General features: G+C 49.1%; 1 protein-coding gene and 1 long non-coding RNA gene across 3 annotated transcripts in view; one reads left to right on the top strand and one right to left on the bottom strand.

Moving 5' to 3' along the window:
• The window catches only part of LOC140430420 (hepatocyte nuclear factor 4-beta-like), a 122,811-nt gene that overhangs the window by 50,004 nt on the left and 52,441 nt on the right, over positions 1 to 20,366 (top strand). For both annotated transcript variants that reach the window (XM_072517892.1, XM_072517893.1), the window contains exon 2: positions 4,607 to 4,781. In XM_072517892.1, the coding sequence (XP_072373993.1) occupies positions 4,607 to 4,781 (175 nt within the window). The remainder of the gene's footprint in view (positions 1 to 4,606; positions 4,782 to 20,366) is intronic.
• LOC140430421 (uncharacterized) lies at positions 3,058 to 19,706 on the bottom strand. Its single transcript, XR_011949420.1, has 2 exons — positions 18,791 to 19,706; positions 3,058 to 3,431 (listed from the first exon to the last, which is right to left on the bottom strand). It is a non-coding gene; the product is annotated as an uncharacterized lncRNA (long non-coding RNA).

The raw sequence follows: 20,366 nt of genomic DNA, 5'->3' as shown, positions 1-20,366 counted from the left end.
TGACCTGTAGACCTGCACACCAATATCTCTCTGACTGTCAATACTCTTGAGGGTTCTACCATTCATTGTATATTCCCTATCTGTATTAGACCTTCCAAAATGCATCACCTCACATTTGTCTGAATTAAACTCCATCTGCCATCTCGCCGCCCAAGTCTCCAAACGATCTAAATCCTGCTGTATCCTCTGACAGTCCACATCGCTATCCGCAATTCCACCAACCTTTGTGTCGTCCACAAACTTACTAATCAGACCAGTTACATTTTCCTCCAAATCATTTATATATACTACAAACAGCAAAGGTCCCAGCACTGATCTCTGCGGAACACCACTAGTCAAAGCTCTCCAATCAGAAAAGCACCCTTCCATTGCTACTCTCTTCCTTCTATGACCTAGCCAGTTCTGTATCCATCTTGCCAGCTCACCTGATCCCATATGACTTCACCTTTTGTACCAGTCTGCCATGAGGGACCTTGTCAAATGCCTTACTGAAGTCCATATAGACAACATCTACTGTCTTACCTGCATTAATCATCTTTGTGACCTCCTCGAAAATCTCTATCAAGTTAGTGAGACACGACCTCCCCTTCACAAAAACATGCTGCTTCTCGCTAATATGACCCCTTGCTTCCAAATGGGAGTAGATCTTGTCTCGAAGAATTCTCTCACCGGCCTGTAGTTCCCTGGATTATCCTTGCTACCCTTCTTAAACAAAGGAACAACATTGGCTATTCTCCAGTCCTCTGGGACATCACCTGAAGACAGTGAGGATCCAAAGATTTCTGTCAAGGCCTCAGCAATTTCCTCTCTTGCCTCCTTCATTATTCTGGGGTAGATCCCATCAGGCCCTGGGAACTTATCCACCTTAATATTTTTCAAGGTGCCCAACACCTCGTCTTTTTGGATCTCAATGTGACCCAGGCTATCTACACACCCTTCGCCAGACTCAACATCCATCAATTCCTTCTCTTTGGTGAATACTGATGCAAAGTATTCATTTAGTACCTCGGCCATTTCCTCTGGCTCCACACATAGATTCTCTCCCCTGTCCTTCAGTGGGCCAACCCTTTCCCTGGCTACCCTCTTGCTTTTTATGTATGTGTAAAAAGCCTTTGGATTTTCCTTAACCCTATTTGCCAATGACTTTTCGTGACCCCTTTTAGCTCTTCTAACTCCTTGCTTAAGTTCCTTCCTACTTTCCTTATATTCCACACAGGCTTTGTCTGTTCCCAGCCTTCTAACCCTGACAAATGCCTCCTTTTTCTTTTTGATGAGGCCTACAGTGTCTCTCGTTATCCAAGGATCGCAAAATTTGCTATGTTTATCCTTCTTCCTCACAGGAACATGCCAGTCCTGAATTCCTTTCAACTGACGTTTGAAAGCCTCCCACATGTCAGATGTTGACCCTCAAACGTCCGCCCCAATCTATGTTCTTCAGTTCCCGCCTGATATTGTTATAATTAGCCTTCCCCCAATTTAGCACCTTCACCCGAGGACCACTCTTATCCTTGTCCACCAGCACTTTAAAACTTACTGAATTGTGGTCACTGTTCCCGAAATGCTCCCATACTGAAACTTCTACCACCTGGCCGGGCTCATTCCCCAATACCAGGTCCAATACAGCCCCTTCCCTAGTTGGACTATCTACATATTGTTTTAAGAAGCCCTCCTGGACGCTCCTTACAAACTCTGCCCCGTCCAAGCCCCTAGCACTAAGTGAGTCCCAGTCAATATTGGGGAAGTTAAAGTCTCCCATCACAACAATCCTGTTGCTTTTACTCCTTTCCAAAATCTGTCTACCTATCTGCTTCTCTATCTCGCGCTGGCTGTTGGGTGGCCTGTAGTAAACCCCCAACATTGTGACTGCACCCTTCTTATTCCTGATCTCTACCCATATAGCCTCGCTGCCCTCTGAGGTGTCCTCCCGCAGTACAGCTGTGATATTCTCCCTAACCAGTAGCGCAACTCCTCCACCCCTTTTACCTCCCCCTCTATCCCGCCTGAAACATCTAAATCCTGGAATGTTTAGCTGCCAATCCTGTCCTTCCCGCAACCAGGTCTCTGTAATGGCAACAACATCATAGTTCCAAGTACTAATCCAAGCTCTAAGTTCATCTGCCATACCTGTTATACTTCTTGCATTAAACCATATGCACTTCAGGCTACCAGTCCCGCTGTTTTCAGCAACATCTCCCTGTCTGCTCTTCTTCAGAGCCATAGTGGCCCTATTTCCTAGTTATCCCTCAATTTTTTCACCTTCTGACCTATTGTCCCGGTGCCCACCCTGTTATACCTACTGATGGGTGTTGTTTACTCAGCAGGAAGGATCTCAGAGGTCAGGGAACAAAACGGGAGGAGACCTGGTGGTCGCAGGAACTCCCCTCCCACCTGCTGTGCCTTCCAGCACTGGCCATTCTGCAGGCAGCGATGCCTCAGCGGCCTCTGCGTGCCTCCTTTGAACTTCATGGCGGGCCACCATTGTACACGGCGCCTGCCCCCACCGTCCCCCGCTCTCCCAGCGAGCTGCTATGTAAGTGGCACTTAAGTGGTAATATTGCGATGCCCAATTGATCTCGGGCGAGACCGGGAAATGCGGCTGCTTTCGGTTCTGCCCGGCAAGTGCATACATCACGTGTGTAATTCTGCCCTTGATTTCGCCAGCCCCCTATTAAGATGGCAGCCGTGCATATAACTGCACATGTGTGCCGTTGGTAGCAAACACGCCATATTTTCAATCAAGTAAATTTGGAGTTAGAATCAGATTTAACCAACAAAACAATATTGAGGGAGGATGTGCTGGACTGGTCTGTCTTCACCAAGTATAATGTGAAAGGGGTTTGTGCACATCATTAACCTCATGTTTGACAACCCCTCCCCAGTGGCACTTTGCTCACCCATTCCAATGTAACACGGGTCATTGAAGCCACTTTCTGCACCAATACGCCCTGTGCCCTCCGATGCAAAGCTGCTGTGTGCTTTAATCAAAAAGTCAATCTGCTAAATTACATTTTTGGGATTTTCTTGTGCTTAACAATAATTTTGAACTGTGGAGGGAAATTAGCGTGTTTAGTCAGTTTATTTTTTTTAATTAGAAGGCTTCCAAATACACTGCCTGAATATGGCCCTATTTATTCAAAATATACAGTGCAAGTTATCCAACCCTTTCTTTCATGCAAAATAATACTCTTGAACAATTAGGTGCAAAATCTCACACAGTTTCAAGTTTCCCGTCAAACCCATTGCAGGCGTAAGTGCTACAGCCCATGAAAGGAAATTTCCACAGTCCCCAAAATAATTTTTAGAACATGTCCAGGGTAGCTAAACCACGTTTCGCGTTGGCCGAACACTCTTCGCACAAGCAGTTTCCCGACCAAGTGCATCTTATTATCGAGTTTCTGAAATTAGAGCGAATGAAGAACGGCAGGAATGGGCTGTGAAAAGAACAGAAATTGGGAGAGATATGTTATGGTACGAAAATAAGTATGAAGAAGAAAGAGTTATACAAATGTAAATAAATACAATGCCTCAAGTGATTAAGTAATTAACTGAATTGTTATGGCTATTTATGTGGGAATGTATCAGCAAGGTTAACAGTGCAGCTTTTGGTAGGTAACCAGAGGATTCAAAAGTACACAACATATGAAATGTCTTACACTGTTGGAGACGTTGACTTTCAAATGAGACGTTAGATCTGGGCACTGCCTGCCCTCGCAGTGGGCACAACAGATCCCATGGCACTATTATTTCAGAAAAGTTGGGGATTTTTCCCCCATTGTCCTTCCCAATACTAATGTCATCACCAGACAGATTATGCAATCATCTGATTGCAGCTTGTGGGATTGGCTGCCACAATTCATGCAACAGTAACTAAACTTCTAAAGTATTTCCTGGCCAAATAGCATTTGGGAACATCCTGTGGTCAGAAAGGCTGCTGTGCAAAAACACAAGCCCTTTCTACTTTGCCTTCAAATAGATACGGCCATTTTATATGGGCACGCAGTTTTCTGTGAGCGGGACTCTGTCTGAAGCCAATAAAACCGAGAGTGCAACCTTATTCTCACCATCACCACATGTGCTGGCCGTGGGTGAGGTTCCTTGTCCTTGCACACACTCAGAAAATGCAATCTCCGTACCAGCTCTGGATTGATGCAGAATGTTAAGATGCAGCTGCAGCAGGTCTTGAGTTTATCTGTGGGTGAGGTACCCTCAATAACGAAGCTTAGAGATTAAACTGTAAAGAAGGCTTTATTAGACTAAGAACTATGTTAGAGCTGAGACAGGTGCTGACTGCTACACAGCCCATGAGGCAGCCTTTTATATATGGCTCACAGATGGGCGGAGTCAGAGGCGGAGTCCCCAGGGTTCCAAGCCTGGTCTTAAAGGGGACATCACCTTACATGATAATAAGGCAGTAACCGTTCATCACAGTGGGATTATCTTTGAGTAGGTTTTGTGATGGAGTTCCAGATCAATCCTGTCGAGGATTGATGTTCTGGTGAGAGCTCCCCTGCTATGCGGCATGGGGCATGCCTCCACATTGTAAACTGAACGTTTTGGTGTCGAAAATCTAATATCTTTGCTGTATTTATTTTCTTTTGTTTCATAGAGACCATTCCATCAGAAGCTAGTAATATTAATGTGTTGATGAGCAATGGTGTCAGTGCCATATGCTCAATCTGTGGTGATCGCGCAACAGGGAAACACTACGGCGCTTCCAGCTGCGATGGGTGCAAAGGTTTCTTCAGGAGAAGTGTTCGGAAAAATCATGTCTACACATGCAGGTAGGCTTTATACATCTGGACTCTTCAAGTGATTTGAGCCATGATTCAGGTGGACAATGCTTAAACTCCACACTTCGGAGAGGAGGTTGAGCAGACACTTATTAGGGTATATAAAGGATTATGTTGCATAGATAAGGTAAAAAGGCCACAATTCAGCATGATATTTCAATGTACGTGAACTCAGAATGTTACCTCAGGCCCAATAAAGTCAGACGATATAAGATTAAATGAACTTAATTCAGATCTAAAAAAAAATTCACGCAAAAAGTTGCTAAATATTTGGAGCAGTTGATCAGGTAAGCTAATGCAGGGGATGATAATCGAGAAATTCTAAATGCCATTGGATGCGAGGCCTGGTGATTGTAACACTGGATGGTTCCAAGATTGTGGCACTGGATAGATGCTAAACTGGGTGTGTTGAATAGATATTCGACAGGATAATTAGAGTGCTGGAGGAATAGTAGTCTGAGAAACTTAGAAATCTGGAGGAATCAACTTAATCAGCTGAATCGCCTTTTCTTTTCCTTGCCATTTTCTCTATGGTGAAATAATGTTTTAAGTTTAGGTCACTGAAACATCTTTTGCAGTATTTTCAAGACAGATCACATTATGCTTATGCCGTTTTTCCCAGAAAGTACAATCTGTGTTCCATTTGGCAGCTCTCATTTTCATAGAGATGAAAAACAAACACAGGGTTGTTACTGAATGTCATGCATGCCCGAGAGAGACTTACTTCGGTCACATCTGGTAGTGCGTTGTTCATAAAAATGCCGATCAGGATTAATAAGAATGGAATATACGAAGAGCAGTAAAGCTCATAGATTATCGTGTTTGGGAATGTTTGTGATGATTATTACAGATCACTTATTTCCTGCGAGGCTCCAAGAACCAAAGTTGTTTTCTTTTGAGCGCGGTTGAGCGATATGGGGAGGAATGCATAAGTTATTTTGATATTTTTTTTTTAAAAAGGTGACGCAGTAGTTGGATCTTAAAGGCTTTCTCTTGCTCGTCAAATCTGTTTTGTTTTCATAAGAAAAGAGGATCAGGAGAGGAGCTAATGTGTGTCATCGAGCAGGCACAGTAGGCTCAAATGTTTACAGGGGTGGGGAGGGGGTTCAGGGGCTGCACACATGAAACGGTTTGTGTTGCCTTGCTAATCTTAACGGTAGGGCCTCAGTTGAATAAAACATCTTGGATTCCCATTTGGATTAATTGGCTGGCTGGCGGACGTGCGGGAAGTAGGAATGTAGTCGCAGGAGTCCACAACTGGGAGCTCTTGGGAATGGTCTTTGTCAGTCAGTAAGCTCGGAATACTCTTGAGAACCATTTTGAGAATTGCAAATGGCTTTTGTACGGCTTTTGGAGAGAGGCCAGGGCCTGAGGGCGCCCAAGGACTCCTTGTGGGTCTTTGGAAGATCACCACTATACTTCTTCTTGGCGCACAAAGAGTTAAAACTTTGAACTTAACTTGGCCTCTCACAAGCAACCAGCTCCTCTCGCCATGTTTCTGTTGCTAAGCAACATGCAGTTCAGGATTCCCTCTGCCCGAACATTAATATTGCATTGCAGCACCGATAACGTAATCCGGCTGTCGTTTTCACGGACGGAATTGGCCAAAAAAGTTTGAAGTGTAATTTTGGGCAAGTTTGGCGGGGTGTTTCCTGCCACTTTTTTGCATGAGAGCCACACCGGTATTTAACCACACTTAGGGCACAATCTAATGGAAATAATTCTCAGGGCAGGATTTTCTGCGCGACCCGGCGTGTGTTTCTCGATGGCGGAGGTGACCTGCCAGCGGGATCTCCAAGTGAGATTGCGGGTCCCCCACATCTGCCGCCCATGAACATCATCACCCCCACACCCCAGGATTAACCTACACCTCCGCCCCCCCCACCCCCCCAAGTGATGACACCCCGCTATGAGGTCGCTGAGGGCCTCCCTTTTCAGGTTTTCCTACCCCCCTTCAAGGGGACTCCACCCTTCACCCCCCCACCCCTCATACCTCCTTTCATGGGCATGGCCCCCATCAGACCCTGACCCTTGGCACCGCCACCCTGGCACCCTGGCAGTGATCCTGCCGGCTTTGCAGTGCCACCCAGGTACCCTGGCAGTGCCAACATCATCTGATCAAGATGGGAGTGAGATGTTTGTCAGCCTGAGGTGTCTGGAGAGTTTTAACACCACACTTTACAGCCGTCATCGATATATTTAGAGAATCATATCGACAACTGGGCCCCAATATTTACATGGAGGGTGAAAGCTGGGGGACGGGAGTACGGCTTTGAAACCCAGCAAGACCCGAGCTGCATAAGTAGTCCCAAAGTTAACGGCAGGTCCTCATTAAAAATGTTTTCTTCCATTGCCTGCCAGGGATCTGACCAGATTGCTGCAGGAGCCTGCATGAGGACAGACCACGGAAATGGGGAGGAGAGCAGACTGTAGATCTGTGATTGAAGGTGTTTGTTGTCAATTAAGGGGGTGGGGTAGAGAGGGAGGCCGAGATTGGGTGTAGCGATGCTAAAGTCATTTTTGAGGTGCCAGGGGAGCACTCCTGTAAAAAGCACTTTAACTTAGGGAGATGACCGCTCTTGCCTATATTTCCCAGCCCGAATTCCTCAGCCTTGGGAAACCAGCCAGCAGCAACTCAATTTAAATCAGGTTGCAAAATGCAATGCGGCCACACTGCTTTGAAAATGGCAGCAGGCATTGGGTTCGGGTTCTGCATCACCTTTTTGCACAATTAACCACGCAAGTTTGTCCTCCCCATTGTAGCGTGGTTATTACAGGGTGATTCTTACTGAGGACCAGTATAATGGGTGACTAAAGTCTACGCCAATCTCCCATGAATAATAAGCTCAGAAAAGGTGGTCCATACAGCCTGCAAAGGAAGGCTGACACTGAGGCTCACATCTCCACTAGACTGTTCATTGAGGCAACCATCAAAGTGTCAACAACACATTTCTACCCTGCCTATAGGCTCCAGATCAGGAATCAAATCATTCTGTTCTCTTCAAAACTTTACACTTCATGAAATACGTTTTTCCCCCTATATTCTTCCGTGGGATGTGGGCGTCACTGGCAATGCCAGCATTTATTGCCCACCCTTAATTGTCCTTGAAGTGAGTGGCTTGCCAGGCCATTGCAAAGGGCATTTAAGCATTAACCACAGTGGAGTCACGTGTAGGCCTGGCCAGGTAAGAATGCCAGATTTTCTTCCCTAAGAACCAGATTGTCTTTAATGACAATCGCTGATAGTTTCATGGTCACCATTACTGAGACTAATTTATACTAGGTTTATTAACTGAATAGAAATTTTACCATCTGTCACAGTGGGATTTGAATCCATGTCCCCAGAGCATGGACCTCTGGATTACTAGCCCAGCAACATTACCATGACGCCACCATCTCCCCTGCCTGGACATTGCAAAGACTCACAATAAGAGCTTTGCTCAGTTGGCACCATCGCTCTAGGAAGCTGGCCATCAAGGCCAACCAACTCACTCCCCTTGATTCCCTGAGAAATCAAAAATCTGCCTGTCCCAGCCTTAACTGTATTCAGCGATGGAGCCAATTGAATCCTCTGGTGTAGAGAATTTCAAAGATTCAAAACCCTGTGAGTGAAATATTTTCTCCCCATCTTAGTCCTAATTGATCAGCCCTCTACCCTGAGACCGTGCCCTTGTGTTTAAGATTCCCCAACCAACTGAAACAATGTGCAGGATTTTCCCATATTTTTTCAGAGTGTCCAGCTCTTCAGCTGAGTTTTTAGACCAGGTTTTCTGGCACTCTGAAAAAAAGAATGAGTGGGAGTGATGACCAACAAGGCCGGCTCCACAGAGATCCAGCACAGAAAGTAAACGCCCCCCAGCACCCCCCCCCCCGCCCCGCCGCCCCCCCCCCCCCCCCCCCCCCCCCCCCCGGCCACACGGACACGGCGGACCTCCCACCTCCCTCACAAGCATCGGGACCCTCCCCACAGCATAAGCAACAGGGCTCTCCATGCACCCCCCCCCTCACCCCCAACCACAATGTCAAAATCACCCCCCTTCACAGGCATCGGGGCGATCCCCCCCACCACCGCAGTCTCGGGGGCATTCTCCCCTCTCCCCCCCACACAGCCTCAGAGGCACTCTCACAGGCATCAGCCCTCCCCAAAACATATGCTGGAAGCGCGCATCGCGATCGGGTGAAGAATCAGGCAAAGCATGTAAAATCGCGGTTTGCACCTGGCTCCGAATCCGACGCCTCCCGAATCCGCTCCGGTCCCTCGCTGGCGGCGATATCGAGATTTGTGCCCCACACCGGCGGGTCCTTGCAAAACCGCCACTTGCATGGAATTTAATGTCATTAGCAGGTTGGACACAGTATGCTCTGCCCTTTTGCAATGCTCCACCCCTCTCAGGCAGAAGTCACACGGGTGCAAATTCGTGCAAGCATTTACAAGCGGGGCCTGGGCACCATGGCTGTTGAGTGGGAGCAAGAAGGTAAGAAAACTTTTTAAGACTCTGATGTGAAGAGTGGGGGACGGGGGTGATGCCAGGGACATAGAGGTGGTGCCTCACCTGAGCAACCCTCAGGAGGTCATTCATCTTCTTCCTGCACTGGGCTCCTGTCCTCCTGGTGAGGCCGGCAGCACTGACTGCATCTGCGGCCTCCTCCCAGGCCCTGTGACAATGGCAGGCTTGAGTCTCTGGCCCACCTTGGGGAAGGGGGTGTCCCTCTTCTCCTCCACCACGTCCAGCATGCGACCGAGCTCTGACTCGGTAAATCTCGGAGCAGGTCTCCTATGAGCCATCATCTTGGGTGGAATGAGTGTGTGGGGCGTGGAGTGCTTATAAACAGCTCCAGCTTATCATGTTCTCCAGCACTATTTCCGACTCCAGTGAATCAGACGCCAGCAGAAATGGGAACGCTCTAAATTTACGTGGGCACAGTGCTGGCCCATTAGCATATCTTGATTCGCTTCCCGAATAGCGGCTCCAATGGGAACGCGAACCACACATAATTCAGTCCCGGTGGCAACACCTAATTCCCCAAACAGAAAATCCTGCCCAGGATTTCCCTTTTGTGCAACCATGTTAACTCATACTGCACTCCATTTTCCCAATGACTGATGCTGGACCACTTGGCTTGTCGTTCCCTGCTTTCTCTGTCCTTCCTTTCTTGAAATGCGGTGCAACATTTGCCACCTTCCAATCTCAAATATAAGGTTATGCCAGTGGGGGAATGAGTGTGTTCGTGAAGGAAAATGAACAGGAAAAGGGTAGCATCAGCTCTGAACGTTATACTGACCTATTTCTTCTCCGTTATCTGTTCCCAGGATGTTAAGTTCAAATTGACTCCCCGGGAGTTCAGGGGGCGAAAGAGGCCGACGTCTTGGCCTTTGCCTCCCCAGTAGCACGGAGACGGATTTTATTAATGTGGAGGGACTCGAAGCCCCCGAGTGTAGAGACTTGGGTTAACGACATGGCTGGGTTTCTCAGCCTCGAGAAAATAAAGTTTGCCTGATGAGAGGGTTTACGCTAGGGTTCTCTCGGAGGTGGCAGCCGTTCGACGACTTTCTTGGGGAAAATTAAAATGTCAGCAGCAGCAATCCGTAGGGGGGGGGGTGGGGGTGGGGGGTGGGGGGTGGGGGTGAGTGTTTCATTGGGATGGTGTGGGAAGACTGAGTTGCGTGGGGTAATGTCTGTTTAATTGTTATTGTATATTCTCTTTTTGCACTATGTTAATGTTCACTCTAGTTTGTTTTGTTATTATTGTTACTACTGTTTTATTATGAAAAATTCTGCAAAACCTTAATAAAAATACCTTTTAAAAGAAAAAACGAAAAAGTTCAAATTGACTCATTGTAGATTTTGTTGCCAAGTGCAGTTTTACAGATGATAACTCTCAAGATGATTGCCAAATAAAATACATTAATGAGATTGCAAACAGTTGAATGGAGCCTTTCAGTTCAGGTTTGCTTTTCTGATTCCAGTTTATCAATTTCTAATCAACCGCACACTTGAGTTTCTGTCCAATAGCTTCCCAGTGAATGATATTTAGATTTGATGCGGTGCAACAGAAAAAAAACATGAAATGATCTGTTCAAAAGCCAAACATTTGAAGTGGTTCAAGGATCGACTGTACCAGGAGGTCATTCATGCATAATTCAGAATTGGAGCTGCTTTAACTTTAATTTAATAGCATCTTTCAGAGCCCCAGGGCAACCCAAAGCCCCTTGCAGCCAATTATTTTTGAAATGTAGTAACTGCGGTTTCATGGATACATTTTCAAGCAGTTACCAGTAATATTATCCCACAAACAAGAGTAGGATAACTGACCAGCTAACCTATTACATGCTGTGTTGATTGTGGTTTGAATTTTGGCGAGGACATTTGGAGGTCTTCGTACTGGATTTTTAACTGAATAGGAGTGTTTACCTGAAAAATGGCAACTCCAACAATACAGTACTCCCGCAGTACTGCCTAATTTAGGTACTCCAGTCATTGAATGGAGCCTGAACCCGCTATACTCTGTTTTAAAGGCAAAAGTGTTACCAATGGGCCACTCTGACACATTAACCTCTCATTTAAGTATGCCCTTGCCGACTCATTTCCCTGGCTTCCTCTTCTTTCCCGATGGTTTTAACATGTTGGACTTTGGGAGCTCTCAGATGCCTTGTCCAAGTGACCATTCTTAATGAGAAAACTTGACCAATGAGTGTTGGGAGGCTTTTTGCTCTTTGTGGGGGGGGGGGGGAGCATCACAAAGGGTGGTCTTGAGGTTTAGAGGGGGAGACCCTGGGCGCAATTCTCCATTCCATCAACTAAGTGCCGGCACCAACAGAGAATCACAACGGGAAAATCGGCGGGAACCCCTCGCCGAATCCAGTACCGGTGAGGGGCTAGCACCAGCGCCGTGTGAACCACCTGCGGAATGCGCAGAAAATGGCTGGAGCAGCTCTGTGTCTTGTGTCGCGCCGGAAAACATTGCGCCGGCCGTGTTGGATGCTGAACCCGCCCATCCCGACCCCACAGCCCACCCCCTGTTCACCCCCACCACTACCCCCAACCACAGCAGAAGCCCCCCGGGGCAGCAGCACGGATCCTGGATGAGTGTGGCGCCGCTGGACACTCGGCCCATCGGGGATGGAGCATCGCGGGTGGGCCGGCTGAAGATGCGCCAACGGCCTTGTGACAGCGCGCGCACACATCTCGATGATGCCGATTTGGAGAGGACGGAGCACACAAACAGGCATCAAACAGGAGCCTGCCCCGGATCAGGCATCGGAAGCCATTCTCTACCCGATCGCCGATCCCGATTTCGGCGTCGGGTTACGGAGAATCCTGCCTCCTGCCTCTGAGCTGGAAGCTTCAGAGATCCATTTCAGAACTTGTGGACCACAGAAGGATGGTTCATAACACAATCAGATGTGACAACCTGCTTATCCTTCCAACATGCTCACGGCAGCTGGTATGAGAGGGAGAGATTCCTGTGGTCAGCATGCTTGACTTGGAGTGATGTTCCTCAAACTATAACCATTTGTTACATAGATTCTGGACTGACAAGGGAGTCAAAGAGTATAAAGGGTAGACATGAAATTCGAGGCCTCAATCAGATCAGTCATGATCGTATCAAATGGTGGAGCAGATTTGTTGGGCTAAATAACCTACAACTACTCCAAATTCATGTCCTCATACAAGCCTGATTATATCCCCACCTAATGTCCACACATATAGGGTGGGATTCTGTGATACTGAGGCTAAGAGTTGATGCCGTCGGAAACACCGTCGCATTTCTCATCGGCGTCAACACTGCCTCAGGATCAGCAATTCTGGTCCCTGCAGGGGGCCGGCATGGCTCTGGAGCGGTTCACGTCGCTCCAGCTGCTGATCCCAGCATCAACTGGGCACCGCAGGATCCGCGCATGCGCAGTGGCACCGGCGCCAACGCGCGCATGCACACAGTAGCTTCCTTCAACGCGCCGGCCCCGACGCAACATGGTTCTGGACTACAGAGGCCGGCGCAGAAGAAAGGAGGCCCCCTGCCAGAGAGGCCCGCCCGCCTTTCAGTGGGCCCCGATCGCGGGCCAGGCCACATCGGTGGCCCCCTGGGGTCGGACCCCACCTCCCCCGCAAAGGCCACCCCCCGACCCTTACACGCCGAGTTCCCGCCGGCTGAGAGCAGGTGTGGACAGCGCCGGCGGGACACGCCGTTTTTATGACAGCAGCCTCCGACCAGTGCCACGCCAACCACGTGGGGGGCGGGGCGGTGAGGGAAGGGGCTGGGGGGGTGCGGGGGATGTGGAGAGTGTTGGGGGTTCTTTTAATTGAGGCCAGGGGCAGGGTTTACAACTCAACTTGCTGAGGACTTCTGCTAGCCGACTCACTCAATTCCACTGCCACTTCAATCACTGAAACCCGCCCTGCAGGCAGCCAGGATTAGCCTCCATAGACTGTCCTAGAAATCACAGGGCACAAGGGCCGGGATTATCCTGTCCCCACTGCTAAGATTGGGAATCCCGATCCGGTGGAGAATCCTGCATCGGGCCAAAAACGGGATCAGCGCCCCCCAACAGACCTGTCCCCAGTTTCCGGTCCTGCCCCGCCAGCCATAGTGGGCATCCTGCCCTGCGACAGCGGAAACATGTAAACAGCTGATTTGCATTCATTGGAATGAAATTAACGGGCTTAAAGTCCAAATCTCTCTCTCCACCCCACCCCCATTATGCTATATCCCCCACAGTGGTAACTTCACCAGGCGAGCTTTGGTGTATGTATCGCCAAGTACAGTCTTGGTGCAATGGACCCCAAGAGGCGTCAAGGGGGTCAGCCCATTGCTTCTGTTCCCCTCCGGTGCTGTCAGGAAGCAGAGGGAGGGTTCCCTAAGGGTCCTGAATGTTGGGTGGCTCGGGCTGTGAGTAAGGGGTTGGCCTCCGGACCCTCCCTTGGGATGGGGGTCCGGTGTCTGAACCGCCTCTTCCAGCCTGGGTCAACCTGAAGATCACTCTTGGCGTGGTGCTCTCAGGCATCCCTCTGCTCAAGATCTTTATCCTGGCCTGACCTGTTTAAAATCAGAAGTGGCCTTCTCACTCTGAGCTGCCCTCCTGTCAGCTAAGCAGCTAAGTGGGTTCACTTCCTCTTTTCTAACTGCAGAAAGTACTTAGCATTATTGAAGTAGTCAGCATCTGCCAATCAAAACAAGAAAGTTCATAAACATTTTGGTGAGGATAAATGAAGCACTTCAGATGCTTTCAAGCGTGAAAGGAAAGATAACTAAATAAAACCTCCTGCCATCTGTGTTCAAACCCTTAAGCTGTCAAAGGCAAGTTAAAGGCACTGCACTGTGAAATTGAATGAATGCATTTCAAAGGTAGTCAATGATTTCAAGCCTTTTCAAGTATTGTGGGCTTTCGAGGAAGTCTCTGACACTTCAAAAATCAGCAGCTTCAAAATCATGTCTGAGGGAGCACGTGTGAGTAAAAGGAAAGTGGTAGCACAAGTGGATAGCACTGTAGCTTCACAGCGCCAGGGTCCCAGGTTCGATTCCCCGCTGGATCACTCTCTGTGCGGAGTCCGCACGTTCTCCCCGTGCCTGCGTGGGTTTCCTCCGGGTTCTCCGGTTTCCTCCCACAGTCCAAAGACGTGCAGGTTAGGTGGATTGGCCATGATAAATTGCCCTTAGTGTCCAAACAGGTTAGGTGGGGTTATTGAGTTACTGGGAAAGGGTGGAAGTGAGGGCTTTAGTGGGTCGGTGCAGACTCGATGGGCCGAATGGCTTCCTTCTGCGCTGTATGTTCTATGATCCTGGCTTGATTCTTAACTGGATTGTCTGGTCTGCTCATCAGCCTGTGGAGACTGATCCTGGGAGTCTGCAGGGTGAATTTCAGTGATTCAAGTGACAGTGGAATTGAGTGAGTCATTAGCTGTCAGGCAGAGCAGTTCAGTGTGAGAAGGCCACTTCAGAGTTTAAACACGTCAAACCAGGATGATGATTTTGAACAGAGAGCTTCCTGAGATCCCTATGCAGGGCTGGAAGGGGAGGCCAGACACGGGACCCCCATCCCGAGGGGAGAGTCCCAGGGTCAAACCTTTACCCACAGCCTGAGCCCATCCAACCCTCAGACCCTTGGTGGACGCCCCCCTCTGCAGCCTGGCAGAGATGCACATGAGCAATGAGTTGAACCCCTTGGCCAACCCCGCTCTGGGTCTATCACGCAAGGCCAAGCAGTCACTGCCATGCTGTCAATGCTGTGGTGCCAAGGGGCAGTGCACTGTTGGCAATGCCAGGGGGCAGGGACTGAAGGAGAGGATGCTTATGGGGTGGGGGGAACTGAAGGATGAGGCTGGAGAATGACTGAGGGGCTAAATGGGTAGTTGGGGGTCTTGAGGTCAGGTGTGGGGGGGGGTTGGGTCACCCTAATGCATCTATGGTGTGGGGCGGGGTGACCCACTATTCCCGTGGCGGGGGAGGATGTCCCTCCTTGATGAGGGGTTGGGGGTGATCCCCTCATCAGCGGGGAGGGTCAACATTTGCGTTGTTGGGGGAAGGGGGCCTATCCCTGGGCACTGGGATGAGGGTGCCCATTCAGAATGGCAACTAAGCCCAGGAACTGTAAGGAAACAGTTGTGCTTGGCGCTATGTATATTTTTGCATAGTCCAGCCATGAGAACCACTCCCTGGCAACTGTCCTCGTGCTAGTGGGACACAGTCCCGATTCTTCACGAGCGGGAACACTTAGAATTTGGAATGGGGAATCCTGGCCAAGGTGTCTCTTATGGGACAAACAGTCAATGGACAATGACTTAGAATATGGGACAGCCAGTCATCAGACAGCCACGGGACAGCCAGTGCACAGAAGGCAGAGAGTTGGGATAAAAGGTTATTTTTCGGAATGGTAACCGGTGACGAGTGGTGTCCCGCAGGGTTCAGTGTTGGGGCCACAGCTGTTCTCTTTATATATTAGCGATCTAGATGACGGGACTGAGGGCATTCTGGCTACGTTTGCCGATGATACGAAGATAGGTGGAGGGGCAGGTAGTATGGAGGAGGTGGGGAGGCTTCAGAAAGATTTAGACAGTTTAGGAGAGTGGTCCAAGAAATGGCTGATGAAATTCAACGTGGGCAAGTACGAGGTCTTGCACTTTGGAAAAAAGAATAGAGGCGTGGACTATTTTCTAAATGGTGACAAAATTCATAATGCTGAAGTGCAAAGGGACTTGGGAGTCCTAGCCCAGGATTCTCTAAAGGTAAACTTGCAGGTTGAATCCGTAATTAAGAAAGCAAATGCAATGTTGTCATTCATCTCAAGAGGCTTGGACTATAAAAGCAGGGATGTACTTCTGAAGCTTTATAAAGCATTAGTTAGGCCCCATTTAGAATACTGTGAGCAATTTTGGGCCCCACACCTCAGGAAGGACATACTGGCACTGGAGCGGGTCCAGCGGAGATTCACACGGATGATCCCAGGAATGGTAGGCCTAACATACGATGAACGTCTGAGGATCCTGGGATTATATTCATTGGAGTTTAGGAGGTTGAGGGGAGATCTAATAGAAACTTACAAGATAATGAATGGCTTAGATAGGGTGGATGTAGGGAAGTTGTTTCCATTAGCAGGGGAGACTAGCACCCGGGGGCACAGCCTTAGAATAAAAGGGAGTCACTTTAGAACAGAGATGAGGAGAAATTTCTTCAGCCAGAGAGTGGTGGGTCTGTGGAATTCATTGCCACAGAGGGCGGTGGAGGCCGGGGCATTGAGTGTCTTTAAGACAGAAGTTGATAAATTTTTGATTTCTCGAGGAATTAAGGGCTATGGAGAGAGAGCGGGTAAATGGAGTTGAAATCAGCCATGATTGAATGGTGGAGTGGACTCAATGGGCCGAATGGCCTTACTTCCACTCCTATGTCTTATGGTCTTATCCTGCAGCTAAGTATTTGAAACTTAACAAAAAGAAAAACCTAGGAAATTAATTCACTCCATTCATATAAATACCACTAGGACATAGAACATAGAGTGCGGAACATAAGAACATAAGAACATAAGAACTAGGAACAGGAGTAGGCCATCTGGCCCCTCGCGCCTGCTCCGCCATTTAATGAGATCATGGCTGATCTTTGTGGACTCAGCTCCACTCTCCGGCCCTTACACCATATCCCCGAATCCCTTTATTCGTTAGAAAGGCATCTATCTATCTTTTTCTTAAAAACGTTTAAAGAAGGAGCCTCAACTGCTTCACTGGGCAAGGAATTCCAGAGATTCACAACCCTTTGGGTGAAGAAGTTCCTCCTACACTCCGTCCTAAATCTACCTCCCCTTATTTTGAGGCTCTGCCCCCTAGTTCTGCTTTCCCCGACCAGTGGAAACACCCTGCCCGCATCTATCCTATCTATTCCCTTCATAATTTTATATGTCTCAATAAGATCCCCCCCGCATCCTTCTAAACTCCAATGAGTACAGTCCCAGTCTACTCAACCTCTCGTCATAATCTAATCCCCTCAACTCTGGGATCAACCTAGTGAATCTCCTCTGCACTCCCTCCAGTGCCAATATGTTCTTTCTCAGGTAAGGAGACCAAAACTGAACAATACTCCAGATGCGGCCTCACCAAGAAGGAGGCCATTCACCCATCGAGTCTGCACCGACCCACTTAAGCCCTCACTTCCACCCTACCCCCGTAACCCAATAACCCCTCCGAACCTTTTTGGTCACTAAGGGCAATTTTGGACACTAAGGGCAATTTATCATGGCCAATCCACCTAACCTGCACATCTTTGGACTGTGGGAGGAAACCGGAGCACCCGGAGGAAACCCACGCACACACGGGGAGAAGGTGCAGGCTCTGCACAGACAGTGACCCAGCAGGGAAACGAACCTGAGACTCTGATGCTGAGAAGCCACAGTGCTAGCCACTTATGCTACCGTGCTGCCCAATAATAAATGAAAAAAACCTACCAATAATGTGTGTCTGTGTGCTGTAGTGCAAGATCTAAAAAAACTGTAAGCTTCAAGAGTTATTGTGATGCATGAAAATGCAAAGCACATATTCAAGAACCAAATAAAAAGTGCAGGAACCAAAAAATGAACACAGTTGAAATGCATAAATATTAAATTGCAGAAGTTAATTAAAACACCAAACTTAAGGTTTCACTTTTACATATTGAATGTTTCACTGGATATTTGTCTCTCATTGACATCCTGAATCTTCTTGGATACCATTCCTTGACAAAAACTTCGGGCGAGATTCTCCCACCCCCCGCCTGGTTGGAGAATCGCCGGGGGCTCGCGTGAATCCCGCCCCGCCGGTTGCTGAATTCTCCAACACCGGAGATTCGGCGAGCCCCCCCCGCCCCCCCGCGATTCTCCGGCCCTGATGGGCCGAAGTCCCACTGCTAGAATGCCTGTCCCGCCGGCGTGGATTAAACCACCTTTCTTACCGGCGGGACAAGGCGGCGCAGGCAGGCTCCAGGGCCCTGGGGGGGGGGCGCGGGGCGATCTGGTCCCGGGGGGAGCCCCCACGGTGGCCTGGCCCGCGATCGGGACCCACCGATCCGCGGGCGGGCCTGTGCCGTGGGGGTACTCTTTTCCTTCCGCCTTCGCCACGGTCTCCACCATGGCGGAGGCGGAAGAGACTCCCTCCACTGCGCATGCGCGGGAATACTGTGAGCGGCCGCTAACGTTCCCGCGCATGCGCCGCCGGGAGATGTCATTTCCGCGCCAGCTGGCGGGGCACCAAAGGCCTTTTCCGCCAGCTGGCGGGGCGGAAATTAGTCCAGCGCGGGCCTAGCCCATCAAGGTTGGGGCTGTGCCCCCCAAGATGCGGAGGATTCCGCACCTTTGGGGTGGCACGATGCCCGACTGATTTGCGCTGTTTTTGGCGCCAGACGGCGGACATCGCGCCGATACCATAGAATTTCGCCCCTCCTCTCTGGGTCTAGAGGTGGTGGCTGAAACCTGCTGTAAAGTGAGAGGAAAAGTTTAAGCTTGAAGTTAGTTGGGACTTCCAACAACGGCGACAAAGGTTTACCCTGCCAACCTCCTGCTGCGTCCTCTGCCTGTAATGAAATGGCTGCCAGTTCATCGGACCCACTGATGCCAACAAGACTTGACGAATGATGAATTCATCCTTTGGCTCTGAGCCTTATTCCACATTTCCCACTGGTATCTCATTGCTACCTGGCAGTTTTTCCTGGGAGGAAAATCAGGGGCACACTCAGAATCATGCACGGAAAATAGCTTAACCAGTCTCCACACGAGGTTATTCAACAGTTCACACCCGGTGAATGACAAATCATTGCTGAAAGAGGCAGGTTGAACGCTGCACCTATCGTCCTAACAATCCTTCACTTTTTGAAGGAACCAACATTGATTATCAAATGTTTTGAAAGCGAATTCTAAGAATCATTAACTTGTCATCAATTGTGATGTACAACTGCTCTTTGTGCTGTATACAATGGGCTTGTTGGCTCTGCCTGGGGCATCTCCAACACTCTTTGTGTGGTATCACCTCGCCTAGCAACATGATGAAAAATCATTAGCATCGTTCATATATCAGTGTTGGGAGGCCATTGCACAAGTTCAATTCACTCTAATATCTGTTCCTGCTGTGTTAGTCAAAGATGTAACATTAAAATAATAGTTGTATCTCCCCGATTTTTGACAGTCCCATAATTCCCTCCTTTTGGGCGGCACGGTGGTACAGTGGTTAGCACTGCTGCCTCACAGCTCCACGGTTCCGGGTTCAATTTCGGCCTCAGGTGGCTGTCTGTGTGGAGTTTGCACTTTCTCCCTGTGTCAGCGTGGGTTTCCTCCGGGTGCTCCGGTTTCCTCTCATAGTCCAAAGATGTGCAGGTTAGGTGGATTGGCCATGATAATTTGTCCCTTAGTGTCCAAAAGGTTAGGTGGGGTTGCTGGGTTACGGGGATAGGGTGGAGGCGCAGGGTGCTCTTTCCAAGGGCCGGTGCAGTCTCGATGGGCCATATGGCCTCCTTCTGCACTGTAAATTCTGTGATCTATGATCTTTAGCCTGTGGTTCATTACCTTCAGCTGCTTTTTCTTGCGGGGGGGGGGGTTGTAAATCAAATCTTCCTCGCAGCCATTCATTGCTGTTCTCAGGATTTTGTTTACAAGCAGACCGCTCCATAATGCGACCAGAGAGATATTTTTTGAAATCATTTAGCTTTGATTTGAGGTCTCATAAGCCATTCATAATGGAAATCAATTTACCCCAGCTGCATATTCAAGTGCTCTTAAATCCAGTGCAACTGTCTTCATGGAATCATTGTGCCATACTCTGAAGCAACAGTGCGAAGCACTGTGCTACCGTGTCCCCATCTCCATCGTCCTGGACAGCGCTGTGCACAATCTCGGGTACCCAGAAACTTAGGCCACTCTGTACCTTCTGTCTGATCTCCTCACGGGCACCTAAAGATAAAGAACAATTTAATAGCATTACACCGCAAAGTGAATTCTCTGCCTTCCCAGCCATCGGTGGCAGCAGGATCCTCCATTCCCGCCGGCGGCCAATGGGATTTTCCATTGTGGCCACCCCACGCCGCCGGGAAACCCACGGGCAGGGATGAGCTGCTGGCGGGATGGAGACC

The sequence above is a fragment of the Scyliorhinus torazame genome, chromosome 10, assembly GCF_047496885.1.
Source record: "Scyliorhinus torazame isolate Kashiwa2021f chromosome 10, sScyTor2.1, whole genome shotgun sequence".
Lineage (NCBI taxonomy): Eukaryota > Metazoa > Chordata > Chondrichthyes > Carcharhiniformes > Scyliorhinidae > Scyliorhinus > Scyliorhinus torazame.
The sequence above is the reverse complement of the archived record's forward strand: the minus strand, read 5'-3'. Positions and strand labels throughout refer to the sequence as shown.